The 14,027-nt window shown below is 37.0% G+C and overlaps 1 protein-coding gene across 7 annotated transcripts in view; it reads left to right on the forward strand.

Annotated features, from left to right (window-relative positions):
- The window catches only part of APLF (aprataxin and PNKP like factor), a 46,791-nt gene that overhangs the window by 1,194 nt on the left and 31,570 nt on the right, over positions 1-14,027 (forward strand). For 2 of the 7 annotated variants that reach the window (XM_016224211.2, XM_016224209.2), the window contains exons 2-4: positions 1,802-1,956; positions 3,494-3,646; positions 11,980-12,051. The exons of 1 other annotated variant lie outside the window; for it this stretch is intronic. In XM_016224211.2, the coding sequence (XP_016079697.2) occupies positions 3,572-3,646; positions 11,980-12,051 (147 nt within the window). In that variant the 5' untranslated portion in view covers positions 1,802-1,956; positions 3,494-3,571. Of the gene's footprint in view, positions 1-1,638; positions 1,957-2,686; positions 3,647-11,979; positions 12,052-14,027 lie in introns of those variants that run through there. 4 more of the 7 variants (XM_016224208.2, XM_016224212.2, XM_016224210.2 and 1 more) reach the window with 3 other exon arrangements.

The raw sequence follows: 14,027 nt of genomic DNA on the forward strand, positions 1-14,027 counted from the left end.
AAAGGAGTGGTAATGCAAGGCTGCGAGAAGGGAGTCAGTCCTAAAGGGATGTGTGCGTGTGTGTACACGTATGTGTATATGTAGTAAGGTTAATTAAGAAAGTTGAAATTCATCTGTTTATTTTTTTTACTGGGCAAGTAATTGCTTAAATGTTTAAATAACATTGTTGCTTTTCTCAGTTTACTAAGAGATACAAACATTTGAAGGAACTTCGTGGAACTGCCTGTCTTCCACCCCCCCCTTTTCTCTTTCTATCTTTCCCTCTACCCCTTTCCCTTGCCCTCTATCTCTTTACCTATATTTAAGTTAGAAACTTAGCAGGGTATGTGTTTCATCTAGAAATCTTCTGACTGGTGACTAATGAGTTTTGATTTGCTTAACAAATTATATCAGCAACACAGAGTACTGTGGATGGATTTTAGGCCTATGTTTTATAGACATGTAACAGGTTGCAAACCCTTTCATTATTTGTAGCTTGATCTTTTGTGTTATAGGTTTGTTATTGTGAGATATTCCTGCTTGGTTCTGTTTGTAAAAATGGCAAGGAGAAGAAAGTTAGTCAGTTATCTGGTCTGGATTTTGCTTTTCCTTTTCAAAGCAAAATCCAGTGATGGGATTGTATTGCCAAGTTTGGCAGGCATGAGATGTGGTTATGAACAATATCCTAAATGCATGAAAGGAAAAATTTAAGGAACTAATCATTTGTGCTTTTTAAGATTTTGGAGCTGACAAACACACGTGTTTCTCCTCTGCAGTAGTTAAAGCTCAATGTGAAGGTTGCTTTTCCAGTAGCAATTCCAGTAAGATTTTTTTTTCTTGTTTGTTTTCTTGGTAGTATGAGAGAGCCAAGACTTAGTTCTACGTGGAAAAGCTCAGAAAGTTCACTGTACATTTGGATGATTTTTTTGAACTCACTTTACTAGCCACGCTTTTTTTTTTTTTTTTTTGAGACAAGTTTCACAAAACTTATTGACCACACGAGCATAAAGGTTTATAATGTGTAAAACAGTCTTGGTGGTAAAATAATTTGGCAGCAAGAATGTCTATGTCTTTACAGTGGTAGGAAAATACATATATAACAGAACAGAGTGAAATTTAATTTCCTGTGCCCATTGCTTTAAGTGTGAGTCATCAGTGAATCCAAGGTCTTTGTTTACTTTACTAGGTTGGAATTATGTGTCATGATCCATATAAATGAAAAGGTTTTACACCAGAATGCATCTCTAGGAAATTATCCTGAAAATCTTACATATTGTAAGCCAAATGCATGGAAGGAAATGCATGTCATTTACTTAACATTATTGTAATGACAAAATTATAAAACTAGGACAGATTAGTGATTGCAGGGGTTCGAGAAGGGGGGAGGGCAGAAGGAGGGAATGGAGTATGGCTATAAAACTGCAACAGGAAAGATTTGTGTGCTGATGGAAGTGTTTGTATCTCAATCTTATCAGTATCAATATCTGATTGTGATAGTTATTATAGTTTTACAAGATGTTACTGCTGAGGGAAACCGGATGAATGGTATGAGAGATCTTTCTGTATTATATTTCAACTACATGGGAATCTACAGCTATCTTAAATAAAAAACTTAATTAGAAAAAGGTTTTACAGTATAGCATCTCAAGCAACAAAGTACCCTTAGGTCAAACTATTTGCTTTATGGTTTTTCTTTAATGAAAGATGATTAGTTATTACACTCTTAAATGAAAACTACTGTTTTTTATTTCAAATTTTTCTTACTTTGTTTTGATAGCAGGGATTATATGACATTCCTTTATGATCTCTTTTCCTGGCATAGGACAGCACCAGATGTCTATCTAGTGAGACTTCCTAAAGTAATAGAAACTACTACTTTAATTAAAAAGAGAAGAAGGCCCCAGTTGGTGTGGGCAGAGTCATGGACTTTAGCATGGACTCTTCAAGTGGCATCAGTTCATCACTTGTAAGAATGCTGTGAGTGTCCCACAAAGTTTACACAAAGTAACTGCTCCCGATTCTGGCAACTCTGTACTGTTCCTGCTTATTGCAGAATCTCACCAGCTGTCTTGGAATTCTAGCCCCACCTTTCTAGTCCTAGGGATGTGCCAAGCACTCCTAGTTGCTGGGTTTTGCTCCTCCCTCAGTTATTGAGCCCAGTACAATGTCTAGCACATAGCAGGTCTTCAACACATGATCTCTTCTTTCCTGTTCTGTGCCTCAACCTCTCACTCTTCCAATCCTCAAAAAGAGTCTATTTGTAACTTAGGGTAAAATGGATATAGAGTTTAGAAGTGAATTTTAACAGAAGCAGTGCTACCAATTGTTAAAGCTTATGGAGCAACATTTATGATATTAATGTTTTTCCTATTTTGTTGACTAATATTTTAGTAAACTCAGAAAATAGTTGATGAATATACACATTTTGAATAATTATTATTAGTTATTAATTCTAATGGGTTAAATTTGAAAAGAAAAAAAATTGGAATTAGTAATTATTCAAAGTGTGTATGTATTTTTTGGGGACACCCTATACTATCAGATGGGAGAAATGAAAGAGAAACAAGTACTTAAAGTTTAATAGGTCTGAGAGACATAGAAGCAAGTAACTAAATGGGTTACAACCTCAAATGAGACTGGAGCCAGGCAGGCAACTTGAGTGAGTGAATTGGGGGGAAGTAAGGTAAACAATATAGAGACAATGATAAACGACAGCAGTGTTATAAATGACAACTCCCTGAATATGTCAGTGACATAATGAGCTGACTATGAAGTGTTAGAATAGTTAGAATTTTGGTAGGTGGAGAGTGGGTGGTAGGGAGGGAAGGTCCTTCAGACTAAATGACTGTTATGATTTCAGCCTCTAAAGTTAGACAGTGTAGGCATATTGGATAATTGGATAAGTGCTGACTAGACTCATGGGGTAATCACATTATAGCCATGATCCTGTTTAACTTTTGCTGACATTACTTTACAGTATAATTAATTTTTAAAAATAGGCTTTATTTTCTTGAGTAGTTTCAGGTTTACAGCAGAGTTGAGTGGAAAGTACAGAGTCCCATCTACCCTCCACACCCACACATGTGCAGCCTCCCCACTGTCAGCGTCCTGTACCACAGTGCTGTGTTCTATGAACTTAGGTTGACACTCTGTTATCTCCCAAAGTCCATAGTTTACACTAGGGTTCACTCTTGGTGTGCATTCTATGGGTTTTGACAAACGTGTAAGGATGTGTGTCCACCATCGTAGTATTACCCAGAATAGCTTTAGTGTCCTGAAAATTCTCTTTGCTCTGTCTGTTCATCGTTCCTTTCCCTCCCAGCCCCTGGCAACTACTGAACTTTTTACCATTTTCATACTTTTACCTTTTCCAGAATATCATACAGTTGGAATCATACGGTGTATGTAGACTTTCAGATTGGCTTTTTTTACTTAGTAATATGTACTTAAGGTTCCAGGTCTTTCCATGGGTTTTTGGTGATGAGTAATATCCCATTGTTTGGATGTTCCACAGTTTATTCATTTACCTACTGAAGGACATCTTGGTTACCTCCAAGTTTGGCAGTTACGACTAAAGCTGTTATAAACATCTATGAGCAGCATCTTGTGTGGACATAAGTTTTCAGTTCATCTGGGTAAATACGGAGTGCAGTTGCTGGACTGTATGGTAAGAAAGTGCTTAGTTTTGTAAGAACCTACCAACTGTCTTCCACAGTGGCTGTGCCGTTTTGCATTTCCACCATTAATGAATGAGAGTTCCTGTTCCAAATCTTACTCAGAATTTGGTACTGTCAGTGTTTTGGATTTGGGCCATTCTAGTAGGTGTAGTGAATTACTCTTCTCATGCATATGTAAATGATCATCTGCCATGTACTACTACTCAACCTAAATATGCCATCCTTTCATGTGCCTCCATTCTTCTCCACTAGCTCCTTTCTCTGATAATCTGATTCTGTAGGTAGTATCTGGGTATCTGTGTCTTTAAAAGCTTTGAAGACGATTTTGTTGCAAAAGCAGAGTTCAAAACCACTTCTAGGTCCCCTATGAAGAATACTTGGCACAGAATAGGTCTTTAAGAAATGCCTGCTGAACTGAACTGAATAAGTAACGATTAAGAAACCTTAATTTACCCAAGTCCCAAATGAGGGTTTAAATGCAGTTTTGTCTTCCTAAGCTCTGCTTATGCTTTTCTCACTATGTTGCCTCTATCATAATATATTAATGACGGAGATGATGTTCTTACCCTTGTATAGCATCCGCTCTGCAGGCAGCATTACAGGCCAAACAGGTTGAGCTAGTTGAAATTTCAGTGGTAACAAGTCAGCACAGTTCCATATTGGCTGACAATTAAACAACCTTGAATTAGGAGGGCATAAAGAATTGGATTTAAATGATCCATATTTCATCAGTATTGTGGATGAAATAGGTGTTTGTGAGAGAGCCTGATAACCTTACTATTTATTCTTATAGGAAAGTATATTCACCTATTTCAAAAACCTAAAGAGAGCTTGTTTGTAAATTGGAGTTTACCTAGAGAGCCTCTGGCCAAAGTCAAGTATGTTTTCTCAAAATTGTCCTTTCTTAATATCAGAAATTGGACTTTGGTAAATTCCAAGTGAAATAATAAACACCTTGTGCCAGTTAGCGTTTGCTCTGTTGAAGAATGAGATCAGCTTATCTCATGTTATGGCAGGTCTCAGGGTTGGTGACTGAGCTGCGGAGCGTGTGCTGGACCTGATCCTGGGAAGCTCTCTAGATGAGAAAATGTTATGGCTTGTCAGCTGCTTTATAGTAACCAGTCTCTGTTCAACTCAGGTCTTAATTTTAGATTTTATTTACTTTACACACACACAGTTTGAGGAAAGAATTTTAGGCAAATTATGCCTAAAATAGATCCCATGCACCTTTAGGTTTGTGTATTTTCTCATACTACCAGCTCAGACCCCATCCCAGATGATTTTCTGTTTTTCTCTGCCATGAAAGTTTGAATTGGCCTGTTTTTTTTATCTGTTGTCACTAGAGCAAACTAGATAATCCTGTGTGAAAGCAATGCAAATTGTAAAGTATTGTACAAAGAAATTTTATTATCTTAGCCCTTGGTGTGTTATGTAGTTTATACTGAAAAAAACAAACAAACAAATCTTACCTCTTTTCTGTCCTTACATTTATAGGAAGCAGGCTAAAAGGGAACATTGAATTCATGATTATATCTGTCAACGATATTCAGAAATTTCTCTTGGAAAACATCTTAAGAAAAATTAACTGGTATTGGGTTTTCAGCAAATATATATAAGCAAAAATGAAATGAAAGGTACCATTCTATTCTGTCTGTTCTAGGATCCAGTAGCTTTTCTGCTTTTACTTTATTCAGGTTTATTTTTAGGATTTTGGAAATAATAAACAAATAGTTTAGAGACCTTGATTCAAAACATCTAAGCATTTCTGCTGGTAGCGTAAGACAGTCTTCATTTTGCTTGACTTCAATAAATGCCAAAAATAAATATGTGGCAAACAAGTCAGAAACAGTTCTTTTATGTTTTTATGTTTCTATCTTTTCTTCTGGCACACACTTTTGTACATACATCATAATGCATGAAAACATTCAATTCAAAACCAGAAAATCAAAGATAAGGGAACTGCATTGTATCAATACAAAAGTGGTATAAAAGCAGAGAGCCCTGTTCCCATTCAAGAAACAATATGCAGAATTCAAGTAAAAAGGTATTTTTATAGTAGCTGAAGAAAAACTATTATTTTAGCTGCTGCTAACAGAGGGTTGGAGTGACTTCAGCATTACCCTTCAGCCTGTGTATTCTTCAGGGTTTCTTTTCTGAGCAGCTGCCATATGATACACAATTCTTTTAATATTAAAGGAAGTTCTTTTTCTTGAGTGCTCAATTTACTTAGCTTTTCTGCCTCAGTATTCCTTCTCTAACTGGCTGAGCATAAATGAATTTGTTATTAGATGTCCAGTATCAATGTAACAGTTGTTAGAGTAATGGGTATTAATCATAATTGTTCTTGGCTGCAAGTAACAGAAATGTGCAGATGGCCTAGTTTGAATAATAGGTTTTTAAAATCAATTAGGTTTTTCTTCTGTAACAGAGGATCTCAGGGGCAGTCAGGGCTGGTGCAGCTACTCAAGGATGGGCTTTCTTTGTTCCTCCTTGTTCAGTCTTTGCATGTGGCTTTTGTGTCTGTAGTCATAGGTGCTGTTGTACCTTGAGGTGCCACATTTAAGCAGGAAGAAAGAAAGGCAGAGGGCAAAATGTATGTGCCAGTTGAGCCAGGTCCTTTCAATCAGGAAGACAATCTTTCTACAAGCTCTACTCTGTTTTAAAATATAGATTTTATGGTTTTGTTCAGGTATGGTGAGGCCAACTGATCAGATGATTGCCGTTAAAAAGATAATCTATTACGGTTCCCAAGACAAAGAAGGGCCCACTGTGCAGGGCTGTGCTAGAAAAGCCTGCCAGTGGAAGGCAAAAGGCAGAGAGCTAGGGGGACTGGTGGGAAAGCTTTTACTGCTGTTTTCTTGGGAATGAATGGGCAAGGCAGGGAAGCAGGTTTAGGATGGACTGGTTTGAATAATTTTATTGATCTCTGGTCTGTAGGAGCTGCCTTTAGTTGTCCGATGCCTAGCCCTGGGATGATTAAGGCAATGTAAGAGCCAGGTAAAAGCCTCAGAATTGGGGCCACGGTTTTGGATTGGTTAGTTTGCATATGAAATGTGCACTTATAGGTGATCCATTCGTTTACTATCTAAGAATCTCATAACCGTGGGAGGAGTAGTTCTTTTCTAGTCATTAATGCCCTGGAGATCAAAGCAGCAGATACAGAAACTAGAAAATGTGGTTGATACACAGCCCCTCTTATATCCTTTGCTAGAACTGTGTTACTTGGCCGTCTGTCGCTACAAAGAATTCTAGGCATTTGGATATTTTTAACTAGGCACATTTTGACCAGAACATATTGGAGTACTACTAGTACTGAAGAAGAAATGAGTAGATATTGATTAAGCAACTAGTAGCATTTGGTACACAGTGACACATGTGAAAAATTAGCATCTGAAAAGTATAGGTGTAGTTTAAATCATGAGTTGCAAAATCAAATGCCACCAGAGGCCAGGGATGCCACAAAGGGTGAAGTGGGCTCAGTGGAAGATTATAGGGGTGCTGGTGAGATGGAGGGTACATATACTCTTCAAAGTAAAAGTGAAAAACAACAGCACTGTGAGTGATTTGTGGCCTGTTGGCTATCAGTTGTGGTGACTAGTCTAAACCAAGGAGATTTTAAGAAAATTACATATTACTAAATAGAAAGATGCTTATTAATTTTACTGAAGACATTATAAATAGAATTATACTACATTTATCATGTTATTTAGCAATTGTGTACACTACATTTTCAAGGTAACTTGATAACTTTTAAGTACCAACATTTTTGAAATTTTAGTTATTTTTTCCTGAATTTTTCATTTTGAAAGATTTCAGACCTGCAGAAAAGTTGAAAGACTATACAGTATAATGAACACATATATATCCTTAACTTAGGTTAACTAGTGGTTAACATGTTGCCTTATTTCCTCTCTCTGTCTTTTTCTTTCTCTTGAACCCATTTGAAAGTAAACTACATGTATTATGGCACTGTATCCCTAAGTATGTCAACACATATCACCTAAGGGCAAGGATGTTTCTACATAAGTAGAAAATAAATACACGCACTCTTATCAACTCGAGAAATTTGTAACTGTAATACATTTTAATATTCTAAATCCAGTTTTACTCAGTTTTTCCAATAATGTGCTTTTTAGCATTAAAAAAGTTTAGGATCCAATGAAAGATTATCTTTAATCTAGACCTGTTCTGTCTTTCATGGCACTAATGCTTTAGGAGTCCAGGCCAGGTGTTTCATAGAATACCCACAGGTTTGATTTGTCTGATCCTTTCCCCGTAATTAGACTCAGGTTAAGCATTCTGGATAAGAGCATTCCATAGGTGCTGTGAACTCAGAGCAGCAGGTCGGGAGGCCCAGCTGTCAGTTTGTTCTGTTGGTAGTGATGCTATTAGTGTGATGACTTGGGGAAGGCGGTGCCAGACTTCTCGCAGTGAAGAGGACATTCCCTGTGTGAGTAACTGGTGGAGCGATGCTTTGAGACCTCATGAATGTTGCTTCCTGTCAAGCTTTTACCTGAAAAATTCACAGCCATTGATCCTTTACTCAGTCAGTGTACTTTGGTGGTTACAAAAGAACGGTTTTTCTGGTTCCATCGTTTCTTCGGCATTAGCTGGCATTGTTTTATAAAGAAAGGCTTTTCCTCCCAGCCCTAGCTCCAGCCCCTCTCTTGAGTTCAGTATGAATTCACAGATTATTTTTGTATGCCTTGTGTTGTAGTCTATTATAATCATTACTCATATTGATACCCAAACTATTCGCAATTTTGCTGGACCTCTGAACTGCTGGATGTGAGATGTGTTTTCAGTATTTCCCACTTGAGGCATGACTTCTTTTCTGGGAGTGATACTATCTGTGAACCACCACCCCTTGGTTTTCACTCCCTGTTTTCTCTTTTCCGACCAGTGGCACCGGTCTGTTCTAGCATAGGTCCTGAAGCTTGATCTTCTGCATTTCATGTTTCTTTCCCCTCTTACATGTAAATTAAAGTTTGCAGTGATCTCTGTCTCCTAGTGCTTTAGATGTGGGACATAGGTGGTTTTATTTGCTTTATTTATTGATCTTTGATTTTGGGGGATATGTGGTATGATTAGAACTTAGGTGGCTACAGTTATTTTATATGAAACTGGAATTCCTTGATTTTAACTATTTTTTATGGCTAAGATGCAAAATGTCTGACTTTCAAATGAAGTTTTCATTTAAACTTGATGACTCCTGGTAATCAATAAGCAAACTTGGGTAAGCCTTTAGTACCTTTTGAAGGATGTTGTGTCATTTGTCCCTACTCTCAATAGCCTGTAGCTGGTGTATCCTTTTTGAGTTCTTGGTTTCTTGGCTTTTCTATAGCTTTTCTCTTTCCATTTGCAGGCCAACATCAGTCATTTTCCCCCGTTGTGAATGCATTGCTTGCTCAAAACCCTGTCCCCTTCATTCTATACTGTGAATAGAGAATTGAGAGCTTAGGTAACATCTTGTTAGACTTGGGTATGACGTTGGAATAATCAGGACCTCATGAAAGCCTGAGGCCCTTTGGAGCTTTATTTAGAGCTTGAATTTTTTTAGAATGTCTGCTTGCTGATTAAATAGCCATACTGCTTTATTTCCAGTTTTATTCATATGTTCTAGTTTAGAGAATGAAGCTGCTGGTAAATAATCTAAAAAATGATGTTTTACCTAATGATAATGAGGGAGGAGGCAGCGCAGTGTTCCGAGCAAAGGTGTCTCTGGAGTCAGATTCTGTGGGCTCTAATCCTGGTTCCCCTGCTTGTTGGCTACATAACTACACAGTTGCTTAATCTCTCTGTACTGCCCTTTCTCTCCCATAAAGGTGAAGATAATAGTATCTTCTTCACAGATTTTGTGAAGATTAAAAAAGATAATATGTGATAGGTGTAGTGTTCTTGGTCTTGATACATGATTGCTGTTATAGTTAATATGATAATAAGAATGTATGGATGTTCACCCTTCACAAGGAACACAGACAACAGCTGTTAAAGTAAGCAGGTTCTGAGATCTTTAGGATAACCTGTTTGTGACCCACCTTCCACCCACCACCCACCCTTCTTACCCTATCCTAAAATTAAAATAAGCTTTAAGAATAATTTGTTAAACCTTTAAGTTTTCCATTGAGAAAGCGTAATTTTTTTTTAATCTTACTCATTTTTTTAGAATGGTTATAGCTAAATGCCTGAGTGATGTTAATTTCAAAGACTTCAAAGCACTTTGTTGGTGCTTTATGGAGATGCACAGCTTGTAATGAAATTACACTGTTGTGGAATCATGTGACCACTAGAGGTCACATTATACTTTTTATTATTTAAAAACCTTACTAATGCTCTCAGTGAAGCCTATTTCAAAGAAAGACAGGAAAAGTCCACTATTGCTTCCTGCAAAAATATATCTTGAAAAAAAAGAAACCCAAGTCGGACTATTACAAGAACCATCATTATATGTCATGGTTTTATGTTTGACAGTTTATTACTCCGTTGGTTACAAAATTGATTTGTATCATTGAACTTAACAGTGAGATCTTAGAACCTGAGTTAGAAATAGAAACTTCTTATTCCCAGCCACAGAATAATTTGCATTTCTTGAAACTATGTCTGAATGATTATATGTAGGTGTAGAGTCATATGAAGATTTTTCACCCATATTTATTTTTATTAATAAGAGTATAGATTTGGAGTACTACCCACTCGAAGAGTGACTACACAAATTACTTAAATTCTCTGGACTTTCAATTTCCAAATATGTAAAATGTGAATAATAGCTATGGAAGTATTATAGTGACTCTCAACATTGAAGTGAAAGTTCTAGGCAAATGGTGAAGTGGGTTATCAGATCACTGCTGTTGTTTTTGGCTCACTAAGGTGCATTATGGGAAAGATTGTAGGAACCTCTGCATTTCTACCCCCTCTTTTCTGGAAGAATAGGTTATTAGTTTATGTTTACTTTTCTGAAATAGCCACTGTGGCTGATAGTGGCTACTTTTAAATGGGCTACCTTTAAGATACTTTATTTTATTTATTTATTTATTTATTTATTTATTTATTTTAAAAAATATATCTTTATTGATTCCAGAGAGAGGAAAGGAGAGGGATAGAGAGACAGAAACATCAATGATGAGAGAGTCACCGATCGGCTGCCCAGCCCACAACCCGGGCATGTGCCCTCACCGGGAATCGAACCCCGATCGCCTGGATCCTAGGTGGATGCTCAACCGCTGAGCCACGCCCGGCCGGGCAAGATACTTTATTTTAGAAAATGTCCTAAATATGAGCTTGCAGCTGTGTGAAAAATTTATGGGTGTGGAATTCATTCTGCTGTGATGCTTGGTGTTACTATTCTGTAGTGACAGTCTTAAGTGTGGAACTACTCTCTGACTTAAAAATAATGAGCACTGATTCCTGGCAGTTTCACATTTGCCAGGTTTTGCAGAACTAATGGGTTTAATTGAATTTAGGCGCTGCTATAGTCTGTTTTTACCTATAATTTTGGTCTTCATGTGGATAATATCAGAGTTGAAGTGATAGATACTGAGGCAACCATGAGATGAATCAAATAATTATGGTAAATTGATGCTTGAAATGTTTTCATGTGAATCAGCCACAAATTACAAAGGAAATCTTAACTGTTGTGTTTATAGCCATGCAGCGCGGGCTTGATTAGCAATTTTAGCATTTAAAGTGCAAACAATTTTTTAACTTTTGTGTACAGAAATGATTGTGTGCTTAAGTAGAACACTGTTGGCTCAAACACAGGAAGCAACTGTATTAGATGGTAATATAGCTGATATAACTATATTATCATATCAGTTTATAATCTCTTCTTCACTGTAAACATTTGATTTTCACTGCTCCCTCTCCTGCCTTCCTGTTTTCTTAAGTAGTGCTGATGGCTCCAGAGCTCAAATGCAGGTCTGCCTGACCTGGGTTGGCCTTGCACTGAAGACTGTAGTTTTACCTTTTACATTTACTAGACTACTGCTTTTTAAAGCCGTTTGTCATTATAACCTACACTGTCTTTCCTGTATTTGAAATGTTTTCTAATAAGTATACATTATTTAGATTTTCTCCTCATTTTATGAATTTTATTGATAAAAATCCCCACGAACTGTGTCATGAATGGATACCATCATGTAGGTTTGGGGATCTGTTAGAGTTGTTGCTCAGCCATTTATTCTTCTCTGATTTTGGGCAGGCCCCTCAATCTTTAAGTTGTTTTGTTTTTTGTTCAATGAGGACAGTCATGGTTTGTTGTTGTTGCTGCTGTTTTTTTTTAGGGAGGTGGCTGTGTTTGAAATTTTTGTTTTTCCCCCCACTGTAGATAACAGACAGGAGAGTGTCCAGAAGACATGCCGTTCTTGAGGTGGTAGGCAGTCAGCTTCGAATCAAACCGGTAAATATGTTATTAGCAATTCATTTTAACTTTTTTCATCTCTCACTTTTTTCCGGCTTCTGATCAGAGGGGGTCTTATTTTCTAAGGTTATGGAAATAGGGGATTAATGTCAAAATATATTCTTCTTATTGCCAGAAGATAACTGGGAGATGAAGATCAAACTGTTTAAACTACCTCCTTTCCCCTAGGACGTGTTACATTTACATAGAACTGGAATGAAAGATGACCACTGGTTCACATGTACGGTATTATTTTGTTTGTGACTGGATATTACAAATAAGATCCTACGAAAAGCCCATAACTAAGGGGGCGGGGCAGGGACCAAAGTCACGTAAGTGTTATAGGGGTATATGTTAATAGGTTTCTATACCTCTGTGTAGAGTTGAATATTTCTAAAATTTAGACCTTATTCAACTTGAGATTTTAAAAATATTTTAAATTTGCAAGTTCCTGTTAAGGGCTAGAATCTTAATTAGTTGTGTTGCATTTAAGCACTGATACATTGTAGGGACAGCAGGTTCTGAGAACATACTATGTGATCATTCCTCTTCATTTCCAGAATCTATTGTGTAGGAGAATGAAATCTGTGTGTGAGGGTCCATTTATTTTAGACTTGATGCTGTGGTGTTAAAATTATTATTATGGAGTGAATTTCAATAATTCACAATATTAAAAAACCTACATGTACTTTCATCTTAATATGTACAACTTCCTGTTTTTTTATTAGTTCTTTCTTTCATACAGACAGTATTTTTATTACCCTATTCCCAAATTTAAGATGTATCCTTTTAATTCTGTATCTCACCCCTACCCCAGCTTGGTTAAACATATTGTTTGGACATTTCAGAATCTAAAATGTAGATTTTTTTTTTTTCTTTGCAAATTGAGCCAAATAGTTCCTAAGTTCCTTTCCCAAATTCCATGGTTCTGTGGTTAGTTTAAAAGTAACATTATGCCCAGCTGGTATGGCTCCATGGTTGAGCATCAACCTAGGAACCAGGAGATCACGGTTTGAATCCCGGTCAGGGCACATGCCTGGGGTTGTGGGCTTGATCCCCAGTGGAGAATGTGCAGGAGGCAGCCGATTGATTTTGTTTCTCTCTCATTGATGTTTTTATCCCTCTCCCTTCCTCGCTTTCTAAAAATCAATGAAAAACATATTTTTTAAAAAAGTACAGTGCTGTGGTATTTGATGAAGTCGTGTATAGTGAGAAAGTTACTTGTGTGATTTTTTAGGGGGTTTTGAAAGCTAGTAAGCTCATGTGCCTAGCTGCTTGCTCTGAGAGGCTCTTTAGAAGGTGAAAGTGATTGCTATTTAAAAATTTATCTTATAGAGAATGGAATTGAAATGATTTTAGTGGTGAATCTATTTAAGTGACTCAACAGGTAGCATTTTTAGTATACATTAGATTTTGAGCCTCACTTCTTATAGTAAACTCTTTGGAACCACTCCTGATATTACTCACGAATGACTAATAGTTGAAATATCGATTCTCCCTGCTATTAGAGACTTCTGTGTTAGGTACAGTTATATGTACCCATGGAACTGGCAATCTAGTAGTGATTTATTAGGTGATTATGGGTAATCTTTGAACTTATAAGGATTGGTCCAAACAATTCATGCAGAGAGGTATGGTGGGATAAGATATATCAGGCTGTAGTAATTCAAAGAGCATTTTGAGTAGACATCCGTGATTGGATCAAAGTTTCTGTATGTGAAAATTTGGGTGAATGAAGTTGGGAGATGAGATTGGAAACCACTGTAGGTTTATGAAGAGCTTACACTGCTGTGTTTATATTGGGGAATCATCAGAGGCTTTATGCAGATAAATGTAAAAGAATACCTTGGGAAGCTGTGAGGTAAATGAAGACAGGAGACTTGATGTGATGTTAGCCCAAGCAAGAAATGTAAGCAGTGGGTGTGAACTTGAACTAGGGAGTGACTGTACACACAGCAAAGAGAAGTGGATTCAAG

Source organism: Miniopterus natalensis, chromosome 13, assembly GCF_054644295.1.
Source record: "Miniopterus natalensis isolate mMinNat1 chromosome 13, mMinNat1.hap1, whole genome shotgun sequence".
Lineage (NCBI taxonomy): Eukaryota > Metazoa > Chordata > Mammalia > Chiroptera > Miniopteridae > Miniopterus > Miniopterus natalensis.